The sequence below is a fragment of the Miniopterus natalensis genome, chromosome 1 (genome assembly GCF_054644295.1).
Source record: "Miniopterus natalensis isolate mMinNat1 chromosome 1, mMinNat1.hap1, whole genome shotgun sequence".
NCBI classification, from domain to species: Eukaryota; Metazoa; Chordata; class Mammalia; order Chiroptera; family Miniopteridae; genus Miniopterus; species Miniopterus natalensis.
In genome coordinates this window covers 15970308-15993944 of record NC_142081.1, presented here as the reverse complement: position 1 = coordinate 15993944, position 23637 = coordinate 15970308, and the positions used below count along the sequence as shown (strand labels likewise).

The window sequence follows — 23637 nt, the reverse complement described above, 5'->3', positions numbered from 1 at the left end:
CAATCACTGTTTTGAATCCAAACTTGAAACTATACTCCTGTTATAAAACAATGTTCCATCGTGTCATTGTTCTACCCTAACTTTCTGATTCCTGGTTGACAGAAACTTATTTTTTTCTTTGCTTTAAGCACGTCAGTGAAAGATATCATGTAAACCCAGGGTAAAATCAAGATGGTCACGACAAGGAGGCCTGGGATTAGAGGCAGATGGGGCTTGACCTGAAGACGGAGGAAACAGAGGTCAAGTTTCCATAGTAGTAATCAAGTAGTATCCACTTTGTCATTTTAACACAGGACTGATGCCTCTGGTCTCAATGCTAATTGTGATCTTAAACTAATATAAACACATCAGTATCCCATAATTATCCTGACAGTGTTTAAAGATCTCACCTAGCACGTTAGCAATTTGTCAGATTCTCCAAAAATGTGTTCAAATATCTTTAGGTTCAAATATCTTTTACACAATATGTCACCCAAAAGAACAACTATTCCCCATCTTCCACCTCATGCCAATTTACAGAAATTAGCAGATTTGGCCTCGCTGAGACCCATTTTTGTTAGTATAACTGAAAACATGCTTGCAGCCAAGTTGGACAAGTTCCACATTGAGAGCAAGCACTGGTTCCTCACCAGCACTTGGGTAATTAGTTAAAAGTTCATGAAAATTATGGCAAATGAGTAAGAGCACATGGTCCTATGATTTCATGTGGAACCGAAATCACAGGACTGTCATCGCTCAGTGCAAAATTAATAAAAACACAAGCATCCCTTGTTCCACAGAAGTTGAATTGCTCTCAGTCGCAAGTTAAAGTCACACATTCATCCTTTGGAACCTCTTTTCCACCCTCCCTTGCCACACAATCTGGTGTGGGAATGTATTGCATATCTCAAAATGTCAAATTCTCTGCATTGTATTTTCTGTTGTCAAACTGTACTAACTAGCTACTATCTGACAGTAACCATCTGGAGGGGAGAAAATACCATTTTGATGTGCAAAGAATGTACCAAATCATTATGAAGAGGGAAGTCAACACAATTTATGTGCTAATTCGTATCAATTATTAGCTAATTAGAAGCAAAACGCTGCAGCTTGGAGCACTGGGAAAAAGATGACCATGACCATAGAGGAGATTACAGGATTAAGCAGGCCATTATTTTTCATTAAGTCTTTTAGCAGATTGTGGGATATGCTCCAAAGCTGGCTTTCTCTGTGAACCTTGTGCATTTTCTCACCTGTGACTGTTTACAGACAAGTATCCTGATTTCTGCTACCAAAGGATTTCCCTAGAGCAATGAGGGCTGGGCAGGGGTTCCCTCTAATTTTCACTATGGCAGGGAGCCACCATTCCCCACAGAAGTGTTCCCAGGAGGCTCTCACAGCATAAACAGGTGCCAGCCAAAGTGTCCCTGAAAGGGATTAAGGGGACACAGGCTGAAATTCCACCTTGGAGCCAAAATGTATCCCAAAACTCCCCAGAGAGCAAAGCTCAGCAGCAACCGCAGCTTTTCTTGCCACAGTGTCATACCCCTCTCTCTGACATAGGTCACTTCCCCATCGAAGCCGTAACACAGAGGGTGCCTCTAGCTAGGAATTACCCGGCCACTGACCTTCTTTATGCATCCAGCATGTTTCCAGTGAATGGCTGCTATGTCCCAAGAGTGAGTCCAAGGGGGAAGGATGTGAGCCATAATATTGTATCCGCAGTACTGAGTTCTTCAGTTGGATATCTTTCCCCAATTATTCCTGACCATCGCCACTTTCCCGATCACAGTGTTCTTCCTTAACTGTGAGCTACACGGCACCTAAATCAGGGCAGAGTTTCTTAACAATCCCCACCCTGAAAAATCTGACAAACCTTTTTTGGAAGAACTTCATTTCTTCCAAGGAATTCCCGAAGAAGCTTACATCCCCCAGAGAATGAAAAGGCATAGAGAACACATGTGGCAGTGTCTGTCTTGTTTATAAAGGAGATTCTAGTTATTTTCTCCCAAGACCTTCCCGGTTTTTGTGTGCAGAAATCCTAAATTTCAGAAAGTCTTTCCTTTCAACTCTGACTCCAAGGCTTTTCTACTCTTTTAAGTTCATTTATGTTCATCTCAGAAGAGTGTTGAAAAATCACACACATCCTTAGAAATAGTCACTATCTGGGGTAGTTGCCCATATAGCCTACCAAGATTTGTGAGTGCCTTGCCCTAGCTGGTTGACAGAATGTGGATTCCAGGGAATCAGGGAAAGTCATAGTCAAGGAATCAGTTTAACTAGACTGACATTCCCAGGAAACACGTGGTAAATGGGGCCCATGGAAGCACTTCCTTCCTGCTATTAAAGCTTCTGTGGATGTTCCCCCATCTCACCCCCTTAGATTCAGATGGAAGGTATATCAGCAATCGGAACCCAAGGTTCAAAGCTAAATAAGGCAGCCCTCCACACTGATGGTTTCGTTTCTAAGCACCTAGTTATCCCTAAGAGGCAACGTGCCTAAACAATGGTGTTGGTGTGAGAGAACACGGCCTCCCCCAGGACTCAGTTCATGTCCGTTCACCAGGCTGCGCCCTCCCTCCATTCCCTCTCTCCCTCCTGGACTCTGGCTGCCTTTCCCGGGCTTCTGCAGCATTTCCGCCAAACTGCAACACTTATCAACCAGCCTCCTCCTTGGGGGCATATTGAATGTCAGACGAAAACACTGCAGAATTGGACCAGCAATTATTTAGCTCTGCAGTCATTTCTAATGATAAGAGCAAGCCGGTGTTTGCTCATGGCCTTGGAGATGATGAAGAGGAACTTGAATGTCATTGCTTGATTTTCAGCAGCCTGGGAACAGAATGTGATCTGTAAGCTGCATGGTCCAAAGAACACAAAAGGAGACACAAGCCAGCCTGGCACTTATGCTGAGCTTAGCTGGCTGTTTACGAAATCATGCTGTTCAAGATCTCCTCTCGGGTTGTCTTCTCCAAGGTGGCTCTTTGCCGGCCCTAACTCACGGAGCAGGGGAACTCTGCGGACACAGCAAGCTGAAGGGTCAAACAATGACCGGACGGAGCCTGTGATGGAGAGCCTTAGGCGACGGCCAGTCACCCAAAGGCACATGTCAGCGGCTACAGCGTCTTAGTTGGGCCCTGTACGTGTATTAGAATAACTGACCCCTCCATTTCAGACTTAGCAATGCCCTAGAAGTTTGGTGTCCAGCCACTGGCTGAAGAGGCCATGTCTGAGCCATCCCCCTGTGGCCTTGGTAAACCAGCTGCCCCGCTTGGCCATCAAGAAAGTCAGTTGGCCACCATACCGCACACTGAGTCTTCCAATCCTTCATGTCCCACAATTTTTCCCTTAAAGCGGTCGTATGTGTCACACTAGGAGTTCAGCAGCACCCACCTCACTATTTTGGAGGACAGATGCATTGACTTTTTTTTATTCACTCATTTACACATCCATTCAACAAACAGTTATGGAGACATTGAACTGGGCGCCCATGACACAGCAATAAATAGGGTAACTTCTACTCTGGTTGGGGAGACCGATGCCGGACAAATAAGGAGTGTGAAGAGAAAAACTGGTGGTAGCCACCTTAGATGAGGGAGCTTACAACCCCAATTTGAGAAGAAATGGGAAGGATCAGGAAATCTACACCAATGTATGAGACCTCGCTGTCCTTGGGCAAATCCTTCACCCTGCCCAGGAGAGGGACACCGCGCCGGGGGTTGGTAAAGCTCTCCTTCCTCCAGCTGCTCTCGCGAAGGCTTACCCCTGGCCCTGAGGCTGCCATCCCTTATTCCAAGTGAGTTCCAGCCCCCGCAGAAGACTGGCGCTGCTGGGCCAGGAGAGGCTGCGGGCGGGAACCACAGGGACACGCGGCTCCTGCCTTTGCCCCCTGAGCGGCATCCGAAGCCGCCTCCCCTCGGGTCACCCTTGGTGCATGGGTCACCCTCCCTCTCCTCAACCCCGACCCAGAGAGAGAGGACAGCCAGTTAGCCAGGCTTCTCCGCGAGGGCTCTGGAAAAGGAATCCTTCTGGCCAAAAGTCCTCATAGCACGCTGTTGTTATTAACCACCGTCCCTGAGAATGTTCCATCATGGACAGCCAGCGCCCTACGCAGAATGATGGGAGCACCGTCCGGTCCGCACCCAAGCAGACCTCCTGCGGGGCTGCGCTACCTTCATTTGGCATCAACCGGGGGCGCTCGCTAGCTCTTCCATGGCCTAGGCTATGGGGTGAGTTATTCTAAATAAATTTAGGTCGCTTATGACAAGGACGCACATGTGCTTTGTTTCTTTTTAGACAGTTCTGTTCTCTAAAAAAACTAGGGGGGAAGCCAGTTTTAAAATCCTTGGAGGCTTTTCTCCATTTGGAGATAACTTTCTGTTTCAGCCTCACTTTGTGACTTAAGTTGCTTCAGAAATATTTTACCTTGTACCCTGGATTGTGTGGCTCAGTTGGCTGGGCATCATGCCATGCACCAAGAGGCTACTGGTTCGATTCCTGGTCAGGGCTCATGCCTGGGTTGCAGGCTCGGCTCAATCCCAGGTGGGGGGCATGCAGGAGGCAGCCAGCCTTTCAGTGTTTCTCTCTCTCAACCTCTCCTTTCCTCTCTCTCTAAAAATCTATTTTTAAAAATTTGTTAAATATATATATTTTTTAACCCTCAAATGACCAATGTGTTTTCAAAATGAAAAAATCAATGTGCTCATCAAACCCTTTCAACAATAGATATATTCTGTAATCTTTACATAATTAAAATAGAATTAAAGAAAAGACAGGTTATACCCAATTAAATTTGAATTTCAGATAAATAAATAACTTTTAATATGACTACTTCAAAAATTGCATGGGGGATGCTTATACTAAGAAAATACTCATTATCTGGGCTGTATTTTTATTTGCTAAGCCTGGCAACCCTGCCCCAAAGAAAAGATCTGAATCCCTGACAGTCCCACCTCACCACCTTCACTCCATTCCTGACTGAAGCCCAGTCTTCAAAAGTAAATGGGAATACTGATCAATGTTGAGAAGAAAATTTAAATCACTTGGTATTGAAAAGGGTGGAAAAATACAGTTGCCACTGGCCAGGTACATAGGGAATTAGGCAACTTGTGTGAAATCTAGACATGCAAATTAGACAACCACCATGCTCATTTTCAAAGACTTCTACCTTGCACAATTGAAACCTAGAATGTTTGAGTGCTTAAGCCATAGAAGGTAAATCTTAAATTTCCAGAATCTTAAAATAGCTACGGGGAACCACGCTCACATTTTATTTTCATATTTCTACTCATTTGCTTAACCTTACCTAATCCATTTTCTCTCTTTCCCTGCAGTTACCTGAACAAGAACAAATACCTGACAGTTATTGACAAAGACGCATTTGGAGGAGCACACAGTGGGCCAACCTTGCTGTGAGTGAGACGAACAAAAGAATATGTCGGTCTAATTTTTCTTTTCTTTCTCTGGAAGGGAGGTGGGTGTTAGGAGGAGCAGCTGATGCTCATGGGTAGGGCACGTGGTTGGCTTGGAAAAAGCCTCCTGCTAGTGCTTTTCTGCCCAGCTGCAGAGGCTGCTGGCTGGAAGGAAGTCCTGGTTCTTTGAGACTCAGAAGGCCCCACCCCACGGGGCCATCCTGGTGCCTCACCAGGCAGCCAGCTTGGTGTGGACCCGCATGGAGGCCCTCTCAAGGGAAAGACAGGCACTTCTGAACAGTTGCTATTTGCAGAATTCTGAGACGTGAGGTCTGCACATAGGTGGAAGGCACTCTAGTCTGCGCGGAAAGCATATGTGAACGATGCCTGGCGCAAAGGAGGAAGATAGTTGTATTCCTGTCTGGAAGAACTTATTGCTGTGGAAGATGGGATGTGGCCATTTTTAAAAACAGCATGGAAAGAAGTGCCCATGTGTGCATTTCCCCTGATGTACACCTCCCGGTGCAGTCGGGGATCAGGGCCTGTCGATCCCACCTCCCTCCAGCCTCTCCTTTGGTTTGGCCTTGGCTTAGAATCTCATCGCTGAGCATCTAGTCAAGTCCTTGCCAACACGGAACACAGCACCCTGGAGAAGCCTGAGCCAATCTGGTAGCGGCAAAAGGAAATAGTAGAGGCTCTAGGTATATTTGTGTTTTTAAAAATAAGAATAAATTAAGTTTCACTGATATTTTATGCACAGATGGCAGCTATCCCTCAAGTGTCAGGGAAGGAATGGATGCATCCCCAGGGAACGGTGGATGATTCAGTCTCAAGGACTTACTCTCACTCTCACTTTTAACGAATCTACTTCACTTTTAGGACAAATTGACCCACTTACTTGGGTTTATGGCCATATTCTCTCGAAACATAGGATCCATGTAAGAGGGCAGAGCGACCCTGAAAATCTACTGAATCACATGGAGACTCGTTGTAAATTCATGGCAAATACTTAAAAAGTATTTTGCATTCTTCTTTCTCCAAAAAGGCAGATGAAAGAAATGTGTGTTGACCTTTTCTGAGATTTTTTTTAACCTGAAAGATATATATTTTTAATCCTCACCTGAGCATATGTTTTTATTGATTTTTAGAGAGAGAGGAAGGGGGAGAGAGAGAGGGCACAGACTAGGTATGTGCCCTGGTCGGGGTGCGTGCGGGAGGCAACCCATCAATGTTTCTCACACTGATGTTTCTCTCCCCCTTCCTCTCTAAAATTAATAAACATATCCTCGGGTGAGGGTAAAAAAATAAAAATAAAAAAATAGGTCCATGCATAATTTTAATAAAAATTAAAATCAAATTTAAAAGGAAAGCCACAAGCATAGGAAGAGAGCACAATGGAGAGGCCGGTAGGAGGAAGGCAGGAAGTGACGGAAGACGAGCCCAGGCCCGTTCTGCAAATTCCAAGCAGTTTCCTTAAAATGCATTTGTTAACTAATTAGGCACTGAAGTAACATCACTTTAATTCTTGTCTTGAACTCTTGTCAGAATCTGTATTACTTTATTTCCTACATACCTCCTCATAACTAGATCCTAAGATCCTAGAGGAAATGGACTATGTCATATGCTTTTTGTGATTCCCCCCCTTCAAAACAGAAGAAAGCAAATGTACAATAGATATTTAATAAGTTGTAACTGAATATCAAACAGCCACGATCAGGTTGTGACTTGACGTAAAAGCCAAACTTGGAAAAGCTTAAACTTCATCTAGAAAGAGAATTGAGTGGCATATGTATTTCTGCCTCCTAAAGGTATTTATGAAAAAATACAGTCATCTCTAATGGTTGGCAAAAAGAAACTTGCCCTCTTAGTTTACCACCTTCAGTCAACATTATTTCTCAGAAAAAGATATAATTTTAAATGGGCATCACATCTAAAGTAAGATTTATTCTCCAATGTTTGCTATTTTTTTTAAAAAGCCTTCTTAATTTTGTTTAATAACATTTTTACTTACTGATTTTTAATCAAGATGTGCAATCTCACTTTCTATTTTTATACTTTCTATTTTTTCTTGTCTTCTTTTCTTTTAATCTTATTTTGAAAGAGAAGCTCTTGGTGTTTATAATCCCAAAGAAGAGAGCACCCTGAAATGCAATGCCTTCCATAAAAATCAGGGCTCTCTAAGGTCTAAATTATGTAACCCACGCTAATAAGTATGAACTTACTGTTAAAAATGACTTTATGATGACAGTCCCCCTTACTATTATAAGTATCTTCTAAGGAGGAGAAATTTCTGATAATATCCTTGAGTTTACATTACATGTATCAATAAAAATAAACTTCAAAATGAACTTGTGTTCTTTGAGCTGATGAATGGAATCATTTGAAAATCTAAGGGTCATGGCACTGCCACCTTGGTTTACAGAAAAAATAAGCCTTTTAGGTTTTTCTTTCTCACTCTTAATGATCATCACAGGATCATACAGTTAGTTAGATGACTGAAAAATTGTGGCTGGGTTCTTTTGGGCATTCCAACATGCACAGGTGTGTTAAACACATGATTTCCTCGGTTGCTCATTTTTTATTGAAGTATAATCTATATACAATAGCATGCGCAGTTTTCAAGCGTACAGTTTGGTGAGTTTTAACAAAACTATGTTACTCTACCTCAATCAAGGCTTAGGAAACTTTTATCACCCAGAAAGTTCCCTCGTGCCCCACTGTTCCATAGACACCTACACATATTATTTTTCTAGTGTGAAAACCTAAGAGTAAAATTGTCAGGTCGCAGGATAAATGTGTGTTTAACTTTATTGGAAATACTGCCAAACTTTTCCAGAATGGCTGTCCCATCATCTGTTCACGCCAGTGAGGTATGTGAGTGGCTGGCTGGCCGACCCATTGCATTGTCCGTCTTTTTTGATTCTAGTCATTGAATGGGTATGAAGTGGTATCTCATTTTTGAGTGGTTTCACTTTGTGTTTCCCTGATTATTAATGACGGTGAGCATCTTTTCCTGTACGTATTAGCCATTTGTATATTTTCTTTTGTCAAGTGTCTGTTCAACTATTTTACCCATTTTTAAAGTTGGGTTGTTTGTCTTTTTATTATTGAGTTGTGATCCTGGGTAAAGTTTCTGGCCTAAATAAAATCAGTTTTCGTCCTAACTACCAGCTCTCCCCATCCCCTCCCCCTTTCCCTTTCTAAGAAGAAATGGCTAATCTGCAACAAACTTGTGCAAGGTGTTCATTTACTCACTTATTCTACAGGCATTCTACTGAGCACCTACTGAACACCAGGAAAGTTAGAAGGATACCACACAACCTCAGTCAAATTCAGGAGAAATGTGAATAACTAACTGCACTACACGTTTAATGTACAAAGAGCCATCAGAGATATTAGAGAATGAAGATACCATTTCTGGTTAGGAGAACCAGCAAAGGCCTCATTTAAGGAGGTGATATTTGAGATGGTCTTTAGGTGAGGGGTAGAGTATCAACAGAGAGAGAGTTAAGAGAGAAAGAACAAAAGGTAAATCTAAGGCAAACATGGGATGTGTTCAAAGAACCACAAAAAAGAGATAGAAAGAGAGAGGGGAAGGGGGAGACAGAGGGAGAGAGAGAGAGGGAACAAAACAAAACGAAAAAGCCTGGAATTTCCAAAACAGTCACAGGGATGTAAAGTACAGCGTAGGGAATACAGTAAATGATATTGTAATAACTATGTATGGTGCCAGTTGGGCACTATATATATCAGGGGAATCACTTCATAAGTTATAGTAATGTCTAACCACTGTGCTGTACACCTGAAACTAATATTATATTGAATGTCAACTATAATTGGAAAAAATAAAAAGGAAAACATAATTTGGGCCAAAGGATATAGTCTAAAAGTGTGTTGTGTTGAAATCATATTTTGAGGAATATGACCTGACTCAGCAGGGGGTTGAGCCATTGAAGGGTTACCATGGAAATATTGGTAATGGTTGCAAAACCCGTTACAGTGCGTGGCTCTCTTCACCTCACCGCCATGCCTTCTTCCCTTCGCCTCTGCCGGCGCTCATCCCTGACTCTGTTAGTTCTGGATACCTCTGTCCCAGCACCGCTCCAGGACTGCTCGTCTGTACCTCCCGGCTACCTGGCAGGCACTGGACCTCCCTCAGGCAGAGGGAACTCAAGCCTGAAGACCTAATACCTGGAGTTCCCTGTCGTCCTTTCTGTGCTTGCTGAGCGAAGCCTTCGGAGCAGCTGTCTTGGAGAGGAAGGGAACCTCCTAGGGATGGAAACCAGAGGAGGTCTCTCTGCCATGCTGCTCTGCTCATGGACTGTGAAATGAATCGCAAAGATAAACAGACTTTTGCAGTTCCCCTTTGGGCACCAAGCCAGACTCATGCCAAGGGGCCAAGTTGCCGAGGAAGCAACCAAAGCAGGTTGTCATCCTGAGTCATGTCTTCAGAGGCACAGCAAAGGAGAGGGCCTACAACCATTTTGTGGAGTCTTGGAGAGCTTCGGGGGCATCACAGAAGAATTTGCATAGAAAGAACAATCATCTTTCCAGCATTGTGTGCATGCTGGCTTCTTGCTGGGAACAAGAAGATGGTCACTCTAGCCCTAGGAAACTTCAGTCCAGAGAAGTTTTGTCAACAGCTGAAGATAATTGATCAGTAATATCATTTACTACCATAGCCAATGTGAGAAAAATGATTAATACTGTTAATGATAAGGTTGCTTTTTATAACTATAGAGAAATTTGCTGAGCATTTCCCAATGAGGGGGCTGGCTCTTGATGGGAGAGAGTTATTGCAAATATCAAAGTCATACAAACCTTTATGATTCTTCAACTGACTCAAAGTGCAATTAGTATCATCCTCAAAAGTTTTTTTACTTTCAAAAACAGAAGTTCTCCAGAGCACTGGTCTTCTTTTTATCTGTATCTCCATTCATTTCCTTGGTGATCTCATCCAGACATATGACTGCATAGTGCCCATGCTACCCAAGTAGAAATCTCCAATCCAGATGCCAGTCCCAAACTCCAGATTTATAACACACTGCCCACCTGACACGGCCATCTGAGCATCTAATGGGCTTCTTACACTTGATCAGTCCGAAACCAAATCCAAGTCATTCCTTCTAAACCTGCCTTGCCTGCAGCCTTCCCCCATCAGGAAATGGAAACTCCATCCTTTTAGTTGTAGATAAGAAATCATGGGGTCATTCTTGACTTCTCTCTTTCTCTTCTACCCTATATCCAAGCCATAAGAAAATCCCATTGGCTCTATATTTTAAAGATGTACAAACTCCAACCATTCTCAGCATCCCACTGCCACCACTCTTGTCCAGGGCGCCATCCTCTCTATTGTTGGTATTCTTGTTTCCACTCTTTGCTCTATTTGGTTTACTTCCAACCCAATAGCCAGACTGATCCTGTTAAAATTAGTCAGTTTATACTGTTCCTCTGAAGGCTTATGATCTCACTCTGGTGAAAAGACAAAGTACTTTCGATGACCTACAAGGTGCATGTGGTACGGCCCCCCATTACCTCTCTGACTTCTCCCACTTTTCCTAACCCCCACCCCCTACCACTGTCTCAGCTCCAGCCACCCTGGCCTCCTTGCATGCTCACACATACCAAGGGACACTCTCACCTCAGGGCCTTTGCACTGGCTGGTGTCTCTGCTCACAGTGCTCTTCCCCAGATATCAGCATGGCTCTCTCTCGCCTCCTTCAGAACTTTGCTCAACTATCTCCTCAGCAAGGCCTTACCTGACAGCCTCCCTCATCTCTAATTGTGCCCGCACTTCTGGGCTCTCCCTTTCTTCATCTCTCTAATTCTTTTCCCCATGGTACTAATACCCATCATCTAACATACTGCAAGTTTGACTTTTTTTTTAATTCTCTCTCCCCTCTAGAACGTACACATGAGAAGAACAGGAATTTCTGCATGTGTAGTTTACTGCTGTAGCCCTAGTATCTACAATTGTACCTAAGATATAGGAAGCAATGAATACTCATTGAATAAATGCATATCGTGTTACTTAAATTCTTTTAAGCAAATAATTAGATAAGCTCACTGTCTTGAACTTACAGCTTTTACGTCCTTAAGCTATTTTTAATTTAGTATTAATACATTAATTAAACTGCCTTATAAGCAGGAAATTAATCTTCTTTCTGCTCTTAGATGCACTTTATCTACCAGTTTACAGATGTGGCTACACATTTATAATGGATCTGCTTCTACACAATAACTTTTAGAAACCCCCCATTCATTACAAGCAAGCAGAAAAGGCATTGCATTGCTGCTGAAACATGGGCAAGCCAATCAGTGCTTATTTCATTTGCAATACAATTCATCAAAGGTTAATCTTAAATAATAATCACAAAATATCTCACAAAACATGGAAATTGTTCCAGTGTTTGGGGATGCTTCTGAGGAGTGATTTGTTCTTCCTGTGACATCAAATATCATTTGGCTCTTTTTTATATCCTAGCATCATAAAATTGGGTGATATTCTTGCCTTGTATGTAACCCGATAGGACTAACTGTCTCCAAATTCAGGGCCCTTTGTTTCATCAGACACTTAACTTGGGACGATTCCCATGACCTAGACAATTAGACTTCAAACTGTCTGCCCAGCTCAGCTCAGCTGTGTTGTTTTGTGAGTAAATACTTGCTAGAGACAGATTCTCATGAAGCTTCATGCCCATCATTTAATGAACTCTGTGGAAAGTGCCAGTCAGTAAGAGAGAGGGAGGCCCTGCAGCTCGTAGGTTTCCATCCACTTGGCTACATTCACGAATTCAAGATCCCTTCACTGCTGATAGCTACTCTCCAGAGTCTTTTCATTCTGAAAACAAAATGTAACTACATTTTGAAGATGTTATTTTATAAAAGAACATTTTGAGAAATTCTGGATTCAAGGTGGTCAAAAAATTTAGATGAATGAAGAAAGAGAACTGCTTCAAATAACTTAAAATGATCCCTGCCCTGTCCAATTTTAGGATTTCTCCAGACTGGGGCTCTTCTTCCATCAATTCCAGAGTTGGGAGACTGTGTAGCATGGCTCAGTTCTCAGCAAGTATTTGTTCTAAGCTCTTGCACAGTTTTGTGTGCTTAATGAAGTAGTGATTAAAAGTTAAAGATGATGACATATAGTCTGGGGCCTGTTTCCTGGAGCAGCTCCCTATTGCCAGAGAAAGAGAAAACTGCCTGGATCCTTTCAGGGTTAATTTATTCAAAAAGAAAATAATAGAAAAATTTTCAACATGCAAAAGTCTTGTGACGAAATTGAGGGAAAACCACAGGAAGTGCAGAGGAGACCGCCCTTCAGAAGAAGGTGGGATCCGGGAAGCAGAGGAAGCCTTAGCGGGGGCTGACTCGGCCTGCCCAGGGATTAAAGAGGCCTCTCCCGCTAGGCTCTTGGGCCCTGGGGAGATGCTAGGAGGAGTCAATGAGCTGGAAAGGCCTAGGGGAGAAACGAGAAGAGTAGGGAACAAGTCTGTGATGATATTCATGCAGCCCTCCTTACTTGTCCCATGTGCTTTAGGTCTTGAGTTCTCGTGTGTGTGTGTCAGAGAGAGAGAGAGAGAGAGAGGGAGAGAGGGAGTAAAATCTGGCCCCTGCTAACTTTCTGTTAGCATTTTCTGATGTAGCTTTGAATTTTGTTTTAGGTAGGTCCTTGTTACCAGCATCTTACTGGATTTTGTATTTTGACCCATTTTCCAGATCTGTTTTTCAATTGGGAAGTTTCACGCAAATGCATAAAAATATGTTCATTCTATATTGGAAAGTAAAACATAACAAATTATAAAGCAGTACATTTAGTAAGAGCTCACATATGTGGGATGAAAATCCCAAACTGTGTGTGTGTGTGTGTACACATGTGTATACACATACACATGTATATGTACATACACCAAAAATTTAACTGTGCTTATTTCTGTGTAGTGTGAGTTTTCTTTTTGCTTGTATATATTTTTAATGAACATGCGTCACATACAGAATTAAAAATAAATTTTAATAAGTGAGAGAATCAAATAATTTGCAACCAGCTTATAAGGGAAATGGAGGCACCTAAACTCTTGATGAAATAACTATTAAAATATAAACCTCAAATCACTTCTGGATCTCCTAGCCAGAAGAATGGAACTGGCAATTATTACAGAAAAAAAAGTTTAAAATGATACGTTAAACATAAGCTTTTATTTCCTCTGCCTCCTGAAATCTCCCTAAAAAGAGAGAAAAGGAATTTTTAATCTACATAAATTCACAAAGACCAAGAGGACAGGCGAGGGCCCATTGATAATGTGGAGAGCTACAGAATTCTCGGGGGGGAAGGCAGAGGACAGGAAGGTGACACTTAGAGCACCCGTGAGAGCAGTCAGAGGCAGCCGCCTGCCCTGCAGAGCCTGAGGGGTGCGGGGTTTAGAGGTGATGGGTGTCGCATGTGGCAAGGGTTAGACGTGGGGCTAAAAGGAAGGATTTGTTGAGGGTCTATAGCTGGAAATGTTAACCCTGTACCCCATTCATACAAAATGCCAGCAGCCAAGTACATCCCCTCTGGGCTGAGATTTGAGGTCTCTCTTCTGAAGAAGTTGAAAAATGCTAAAATGAAAAAGACCTCCACGTTGGCCTTTTAGGTCCAGCAGCACAACGGCCAGCTCCTCACACAACTGTCCTAAAGCCAAGTCTGCCGGTGGACAAGCTCCCAGCTGGCTTTCCAGTGCCTCGCTGGTAAGCGTGAATGTGCCACCGAGGATCAGTAGCCAGTGATTGCTTCTAATGAAAGATTGAAACCAAGATAAACAAGTGTGGGGGGAAGAGGGGTACTCTTCCAAGAAGCTTGAATTTCATTCCGTAGACATTTGAGGAACCTTGGGTTTCAAACTGGGGAACAATAGGATGAGATCCAAGTTTTAGAAAGGACATTTCGTTCTAAGTCGGAAAGTGGGATCAGTAGACTTTCTGGGAGACCAGTCAGGAAGTTTTTGGAAAACTCAGATGAAATGCAAGTCAGACCTAAACTAAGGTGGTAGTAATGAGAACCGTGAGACTGTAGGCATATAAACAGTTGAGCTGACATCTGATCAGGGGATTTAGCCCAATTGCATTTTACTGTAAATATTTATGGCAAGGGCAAGAGAGAACCCATGAGGATACAAGCCCTGGAAGAGGGTGGACAGAATTTAGGAAATAAATAGCAGTAGGCTTGGAGGCAAGAGCCAACCCACTGGGCTATTTTGAGTGGGAGGCCACGCTACATCCATTGGGAAGCATACGGGAGCTCCTAGCTTCCTTTCTGATAATCCAGACTCTCTGATTAAAACTGCAGATCTCTGCAAAGGAGGCTAAATCCAAAAAAAAAGAGGGAAAAGCAATTGTTCCCTTTACTTGACTCAGTCAGTGCCTGAGTGGCAGAAGCAGAGCAGCCCGGGTCAGGAAAGGGCAGCACCTCAGGGGCACTTCCCCAGCAGCAGGCCTAATGGTTACTTAGAGCTACGTCAAGTGGCTCGTGCCAGTGAGAGGAAGACGGCTCCAGAGAGATTCCAACTGGCCTGTAAGTGGCCTTAAGCCCCTACGATGAGGTTGGAGAGAAAGGTAAGGGCCATATCTATGGGCACCGTAGGAAGAGTAGATGTTACTCATGGTACATCAGGAAGTCACTGCCAGGCTTTGAGCAGGAGCGTGACCTTTCTCACCGGATGTGTTAAGCCTGTTCTGGCTGCTGTGTGGAGAATGGACTGGAAGAGATTAAGGGTGGACCAGAAAGCTATTGCAGCAAAAGATGATGTTAGCTTGAGCTGGAGATCTTACATTAGAGATGCAAATAGATGGATTCAAGAGCCTTTTGGAGTTCAAATCCACAGGTCTTTTGCCAGATTAAGTGGGGAAGGAGCAGGATTAGGTGGGGTGAGGAGATTGAAAGTTTGAGATGGGCCTGGTAAATTGGAGATGCCTCTGAGGCATCTAGGTGGAGATGTCAAACAAGCAGCTGGATATACAAGTCAAGATCTTGGCTACGGCTATATTTCCTGGGTCCCTCTGCTTCTCTCTTGAGCTCAACAAACTCCAAATTGAGGCAGTGAGGGAATTGCATTCACTGAACACTACTATATGCCAAGGACCCAGTATGCGACAGATGTTTCTGTCTAAGGCTTATACATATTTTCCATCACCTCCTTTTTCCACGCCTGCCCAGGCACTCTCACTGGGACCCAACTAGAGGCCACCTGGGATACACTCATTGCAGATTCTCAGACAGACCATAGAATTCCAGATTCCAGAATGAGTCCCTGGAGGATTGCTGTGTCTGGATCTGTGTTCAGACTCCAGAGACCTGAAGACAAGAGGTAGAGAAAAGCTTCTAGGACACAGAACCTAAGGACTCTAAACCCAAATGACAGCTATGGCTCTGCCCTTGGACACAACATGCCTTGTTTCTTTGTCTTAACTCTAGTATCCACCTGTTTCATAAAAATGCTGATAACTCAGATGAGATTCTGAATTATCCACGGAGCATTGTAAATAATGCTGATTCCTGGGCCCCGCCATCAGAGACTATCATTCAGTTGCAGGTGATCCTGACAGTGGTCCAGGGTGGAGGCTGAACTGGACACACTGATTTGTAGAGTGGTGAGTTACCAGGTTTCACCAAATATCTGCCTCAAGGAGAGCCCCACCATGTAGATCACTATGGCAGTTTTAAAATCAGTCATCAGATTCTTTGACACTCCTCCCATTGAGAGATGGGTCCTGTGTCCCCTGCCCTTGAATCTACCAGTTCTCTTGAAATGCACTTTCCAGATGCTCCCTCTCAGAACCTGGCTGCCATGACGTGAGAAACCCAAGCCACATGGAGAAGCCACATCCTCAGCCCCAGCTGAGCTCAGCTTTGAATCATCCCAGTGCTGACACCAGACATGCAGGTTAAGGAGCCTGCAGATAACCCAGCCCCCAGCCATGGAGTCGCCGCAGCCTTCAAGCCTTCCCAGCTGAACCCCAGACACCACAGAGCAGAGACAAGTATATCTCTCCATGCCCTGCTCAAATCCCTGACCCTCAAAAACTACCCTTAGAATACAAGGATTGTTGCTTGATGCCACTGAGTTTTGGGATGTTTTGTCACACGAAAACTGGAATGGTTATGAAAATGTTTTCTCAAAAAATATCTATTGCCCTAGCCAGTTTGGCTCAGTGGTTAGAGCATCAGCCCGTGAACTGAAAGGTTCTGGGTTCGATTCCAGCCAAGGGCATGTACCTCGGTTGCAGGCTTGATCCCTGGCCCCAGTCGGGGCAGGTGCAGGAGGCAACTAATTAATCGATGTGTCTCTCTCACATCAGTGTCTCTCTTTCTCTCCGCCCCCCTCCTTCTACTCTCTCTGAAAAGCAATTGAAAAAATATCCTCAGGTGAGGATTAAAAAGAAAAATAAAGAAGGAAATATCTAGTAATACAGAGAACAGACTGACAGTTGTCAGAGGGGAGGGGGGTTCAGGGGCTGAGTGAAAAAGGAAGGGATTAAGGAGTACAAATTGGTAGTTGCGGAACAGTCACAGAAACGTAGGTTATAGCCTGGGGAATACAGTCAACAGCATCGTGATGACTGTGGGGGGGCCCGTGGGTGCTTGAAACATCCGGGGGACCACTCTGTACACCACTCTGCTGTACATCTGCAACTAACACAGAATGACAGTGAATGTAAACTGTAACTGAAACATACAAAATTAAATTAAATTTTAAAAAATCTAATAAAATACAAACACATTACTTGGAAGGGTAAACTCTTTCAAATGGATACACACAGTCAGAGCATCCAACACGGACATAACACACTAGCTGCTTCCAGAAACGGGAGGCAGAATGATGGATGGCCACACCTCGAAGGGGGCTTGACCAAAGGAGCGCGGCACGCCCCAAAAGGAGCGGTGAGGCAGGGCAGCGAAGTCAGCTTCATCTTCGTCCCGGTTGTGAAAGGCCCCTCAGCTCTCTTGCTAACGGCAAAGTTGGTTGTTTACGCTAGTTTTTTCCCTAATGTACTTGCTTAATGTTAAAAATCACCTGGGAATCAGACAGTAACAAGCACCAAGGGCAATTCTTACCATCAAGCAAGTTTGGGAAATACTGATTATAGAATTTTTAAATTAAATGCAAAACAAAACAGCGAGAGTGGAGGCCTTCTCTGAGAACCACCGCTCTGGGGTGAGAATGGGGTGAATACATGAGCTTCGTGTTTATAAAAACTGAGCAGTAAGTTCTTGCAGCCTTGAACCCTGAGAATGTAAGGCCCGGTGCAGTCCAATTGCAATGGTGTGGAGGAAGAGGTGGTACATATTGGAATTCACTCACTAATCAGACACTACAATTATATTAAATAGTTTTAAGTGGAATTGTAAAAAATGATAAAATAGCCTTGGCCGGGTGGCTCAGCTGGTTGGAGCATCATGCTGTGCGCCAAAAGGTTCGATCCCTGGTCGGGGCGTGCGCGGGAGGTAACCGATCGATGCTTCCCTCTCACATTGCTGTTTCTCTCCCTCTCTCTCTCTCTCTCTCTTCCTCTCTCTCTAAAATCAATAAACATATCCTCAAGTGAGGGTAAAATACATAAAAATATAAAGGTTAGCAAATATTTTAATTGGCAAAATATAATATTAAGTTAAATATTCATGGTCTCATTTCAAGCTATTATTCAATGCAATTAAAAACGATGGAGCAAGACGTGTAAGCTGGACCCTCTGGGACTGAGGAAAGGACTAGAAATGTCACACAAGACGCCACATGTTAAGTATACTCTAGTAACTAACACTGATGTCCACACTGTCCCCAGTCTCAGCGCCTTCACCATTCCTTTCAGAGAGACTTGGATCTCATTTCAAATTATTCACTTAAATACTAAAGTTTTCTCCCCAGGAACACATTTACAGCCTTCTCAAGAAACCACGGGCAAGCTGCTCTGAGTCATGAATTCACCATGGAATTGGCATGACTATCAACTTCTGCATCTTTTGGAAATTTTCGCAATACTGGTGTTGATCCATATCACTGAGCAATTTATTAACCCAAACTCTAATCCCCACAGAGACTGAGAGCACTTTTGGCCCCATTGAGCATGTTCAAGCATATTTCTCCTGCCTCTTGAGACCCGTTAGTAATGACAAGTATAGTTTTCCAGAGTAGAACTGATGTCTGTCTCTGATTCCAAGAGTGTGTATGCATTACGATGGATAAAATAAAATGCCTGCTAAACGGTTATTTGTATTGATGGATACTGGAGTTCCAAGCAATAGAAACGGGAGTCCCTTGTAACCTATCATTTAGAGCCTAATATCCTTTCTTAGACCAGTGGCTGTAGATAAAGGACTCAGAGTGCATATTCTATAGCAGAAAGGAGCCTGTGATCTCTCCGTTAATCTCAGGCCTGTTTGACTTTCTGGCCAAGAGCAAGAGGCTCTGGCTGCTCACCACAGCTCTCTGTATTACTCTGTTCTCTCCCCGCAGGGATGTCTCTTATACCAGTGTCACTACCCTGCCATCCAAAGGCCTGGAGCACCTCAGGGAATTGATAGCAAGAAACACATGGACTCTAAAGAAACTTCCAATTTCCTTGAGTTTCCTCCACCTCACACGGGCCGACCTTTCTTATCCAAGCCACTGCTGTGCTTTTAAGAATCAGAAGAAAATCAGAGGGTAAGTGGCAGGTGTCTGGAATAAGAGACAAAAGACCTTGGAAAAAGTTGAATAATTTCTGGGTTTGGGGAAGAAGCTTTGTGGTTTGAAAACCATGTGGAAAGAATTGGAAAATCCATGGGACACAAGGACAGCAGACTCAACATAATTGCAGATGAGACACAAGGCCAAGGTCAATGGATCATAGCCGGGGAGGGGAGGAGACTAGGAGAAGACATAGGAGAGACAGGAATGACCAGGTCATGTAGGATCTTGCAGAATCATGTAGATCATAGTAAGTATTCTGCATATTTTGCTACCTGCCATGGGGACCATCCGTGGGTTTTCAGCAAGCGGCGTCCTGTTTCTGTTGTCTTGCAGAATCCTTGAGTCTTTGATGTGTAACGAGAGCAGCATTCGGAGCCTGCGCCAGAGAAGATCTGTGAATGCTTTGAATGGTCCCTTCTACCAGGAATATGAAGAGGATCCAGGTGACCACAGCACCGGGTACAAGGAAAACTCCAAGGGCCCGGACACCCACTCTCATTATTACGTCTTCTTTGAGGAACAGGAAGATGAGATCATTGGGTTTGGCCAGAAGCTCAAAAACCCACAGGAAGAGACCCTCCAGGCCTTTGATAACCATTATGACTACACGGTGTGTGGGGGCAATGAGGACATGGTGTGCACCCCCAAGTCAGATGAGTTCAACCCCTGTGAAGACATAATGGGCTACAAGTTCCTGAGGGTGGTGGTGTGGTTTGTGAGCCTGCTGGCCCTCTTGGGCAATGTCTTCGTCCTGGCCATCCTCCTCACCAGCCACTACAAGCTGACCGTCCCGCGCTTTCTCATGTGCAACCTGGCCTTCGCGGACTTCTGCATGGGCATGTACCTACTGCTCATTGCCTCCGTGGACCTCTACACCCATTCGGAGTACTACAACCACGCCATCGACTGGCAGACGGGCCCCGGGTGCAACACGGCTGGATTCTTCACAGTCTTCGCGAGCGAGCTGTCGGTGTACACGCTGACGGTGATCACCCTGGAGCGCTGGTACGCCATCACCTTCGCCATGCGCCTGGACCGGAAAATCCGCCTCAGGCACGCGTGCGCCGTCATGGCCGGGGGCTGGCTCTGCTGCTTCCTGCTCGCCCTGCTCCCCTTGGTGGGCATAAGCAGCTATGCCAAGGTCAGCATCTGCCTGCCCATGGACACCGACACCCCTCTTGCCCTGGCCTATATAATCCTCGTCTTGCTGCTCAACATAGTCGCCTTCATCATCGTCTGCTTCTGTTACGTGAAGATCTACATCACAGTCCGAAACCCCCAGTACAACCCAGGGGACAAAGACACCAAAATTGCCAAGAGGATGGCTGTGCTGATCTTCACTGACTTCATGTGCATGGCCCCCATCTCGTTTTATGCTCTGTCAGCTCTTATGAACAAGCCTCTTATCACTGTTACCAACTCCAAAATCTTGCTGGTTCTTTTCTATCCACTTAACTCCTGCGCCAATCCATTTCTCTATGCCATTTTCACCAAGACCTTCCAGCGGGACGTATTTATCCTGCTCAGCAAGTTTGGCATCTGTAAGCGCCAGGCTCAGGCATACAGGGGCCAGAGGGTTTCTCCAAAGAACAGGACTGATATTCAGGTCCAAAAGGTCACCCCAGACACAAGGCCAAATCTCCCCAACATACAGGAAGACTATGAACTGCTTGAAAACTCCCATCTAACCCCAAATAAGCAGAGCCACATCTCAAAAGAGTATAAGCAAACGGTTTTGTAAGCTGGCCCTACACTACTCACAGTGGGAGGGCGACTTATAAAAGGCTGGTTTCTTGAACATGCATTTCAACCCCTTGACACACAAGCCAGCTTACCTAACTCTTGTGCAGGAGACATTTCATGGGGCAAGAGTTCATCTCCCAAGAGGAACTAGCGTTAAACTAATCATCAGCCCCACCTCCCAAGAAGGAAGAGAGCCTACCAGCATGTCTGAATCCCCGGTGACATCAAAGTCATCTATACTTTCTGGAAGGCTTACTTGATGCTAAGTGCAGAGATGACATTGTGTAAGATGCTCCACAAACATCAGCTCCACAACACTGAGCTTCTCACTTTTACATAGCATTTCATACTGAAGGTTCAGCAAATGGCAAATGGGAAAGGATTAACTTGGTTAGAGGTCACAGAATAAAATCAGCCACATGTTGGCTCAGTCCAACTTCATGTTTCCTGATATAACCAAAGAGAGTTTGAGTTCCTTGAAAGTGAGAAGTCACACAGGACATCACAGAAGGAATGGTTATTGGGAGACATGAAGGAGGGGGAAGGCTTAGCTTTGAGTTGTTTTTTCAGACTCTGAAACTATTAGTCATCTCTTCACAAGGACCTACCTGATGTGACCCAACTGTTATGTGTTGCCCAGAAAAACTGGCAGGGTTTCAGCTTATGTAGCCAAGCAAATTAAGAATTGCGCATCTTGGCTACTCTCATAGCCTAAAAGACGTGAACTCAAGAAATATTTCTAAGTAGCAACAAGTGGGAATTATGAGCAGAGCACACTAAATCACCCATTGCTTAATAAAGCAGGCTGGATACCAGGTAGCTGTTGAACCTTGGGCAAATCCCTGGGCCTCAGAAGTCTGTAGAAATTAAGGAGCTTGATGGCTTTGTCCAGTTTGAAAACTCTATGTACATCTTTTTCCCTTAAAACATATGTTTCTATGACAAAGAGAAAGGCAAGTATTAGAAGACGATTCTGTTTCTACTATCTTGTTGGGCTGCCATCTTTTCTCTTTGGAGCCTAGACATATGACCCAGAAAATGTTTTGTTTCATTTTTGTTTGTGATATCTATACCAAAAAATCTATTGAGTGACCATACTGGGCTGGATCTGAATTGTTCATCTAATTACTAGACCTACACAGCTATAATTATCAGGCCAAGAACAGATTGGCCTTCGTATAATAGAATAAAAGAGAGTTTTGCAAATTTTGGTTATTTAGAGTTACTGTTTCACTGTAGAGATTCACTTGAAAACATTTAACTTGTCTTCAGAGATTGGTTTCTTTACTTAGCTGTTTCCAACCCACGATACAATACTAAAGCTATCAAGAGAGGTTTCTTCTCTCAGAAACTACCAGCTCTCTCCCAACCTTGTTGATCACTGGACATAAAATTCTATTCCCCAACAGTGTTCCCTTACTTAATGTAGTCAGGATCTTCATCTAGAGGTGTACTCTCCAAGTTATCTGTCAACACAGCCCCTTCATTTCTTCCCAAGCAGAGATGGCATTTGGTTCTCCGTGCTCATGAAACACCCATGAATTAAAACCACACCATGAATTAAAAGCTTTTGTTGTTTTAAGTCTGTGGAGTACCATCAGTGGGCCCAGTGGACCCCCAGAGGTGATCCTCTGATTCACCTGGAATCTCTCCAGAGCCATACCCATTTCTGATCACTCCTGAGACTTGGATATTTTAATAGAAATATTACACACACATAAAATCATGACTTACCAGTTCACTTGTAACTAGTGAAATTAGACAAATGTGTTTTTTGGCAAATGGTTTCTCACCTGTGACATTTTGAAATATTATATCCTGATAAACCATATGTTTTATCTTGAGTAGTTGAAATAATGCGTTGATAACAGTCCTAGAAAAGTAACTTCAACAGAATTGTTATTAAAATTTGCGTTCACAACATGAAATAAATTTTCTTCGTAGGAGATGACTGTGTTGGGTCCTAGAGTATTGATTTTCATAATTTGTGAGCTTCTTTCAGGGTCACCTTTTTATGTGTTAAAACTAAAAACAGGAGGCCCTGGCCAGGTGGCTCAGTTGGTTGGTGTGTCATCCCATACACCAAAAGGGTTGGGGGTTTGATTCCTGGTCAGGGCACATACTTAGGTTGCAGTTTTGATTCCCAGTCTGGGCACGTAGAAGAGGCAACCGATTGATGATTCTCTCTCACATCGATGTTTCTCTCTCCCTACCCTTTCCTCTCTCTAAAAATCAATAAAAACATATTCTCAGGTGAGGATTAAAAAACAAACTAAAACCAGGAAGAAGACATTTACTAATAAATCCATATTAATAAATAAATTATTGACTATCAATAACTTCAGTATAACATTGTATTCTCATTATAAATGGTCTTTATACGAAAGCTTATACTGAATTATGATGCATTGACAGGCAGTGATGGCTAAAGGAAAAATAGGATTAGTATCAACACTAGGAATATAAATAGCACCCTAATAAAGATAATAAATCTATAAGACCTAGTCAGAGTTTACTTTATCTCATTGCTTTCAACTATCTAAAAATAGACCCAAATTAGTGAGGACAAAGGACCTCAGTCCTGTCATAACAGATGTCACAAAATCCATGTCCAAAAGTATATATGTTGCTCAAAAGAATGTCTTCTCAAAACACTCTCAAACTTTATTGACTCTTGCTTTATGGATAATCTACTACATATTAGAAGCAGCCAGTCAGAAGGAGAGAATGTATCACAGGGAGTGCCATGAGAGTGGCAATGGGCAAAAGATGAAAACCGTAATCATGAGAATTCCCAACAA

At 43.7% G+C, this 23637-nt stretch overlaps 1 protein-coding gene across 1 annotated transcript in view; it reads left to right on the top strand.

The window, feature by feature from the left end:
- The window catches only part of TSHR (thyroid stimulating hormone receptor), an 83076-nt gene extending 59948 nt beyond the window's left edge, over positions 1 to 23128 (top strand). The window contains 3 exon segments of the mRNA XM_016220085.2: positions 5313 to 5390; positions 18878 to 19066; positions 19427 to 23128. Of these exon segments, the coding sequence (XP_016075571.2) occupies positions 5313 to 5390; positions 18878 to 19066; positions 19427 to 20834 (1675 nt within the window). The 3' untranslated portion in view covers positions 20835 to 23128.
- Positions 23129 to 23637: the final 509 nt, after the last annotated feature.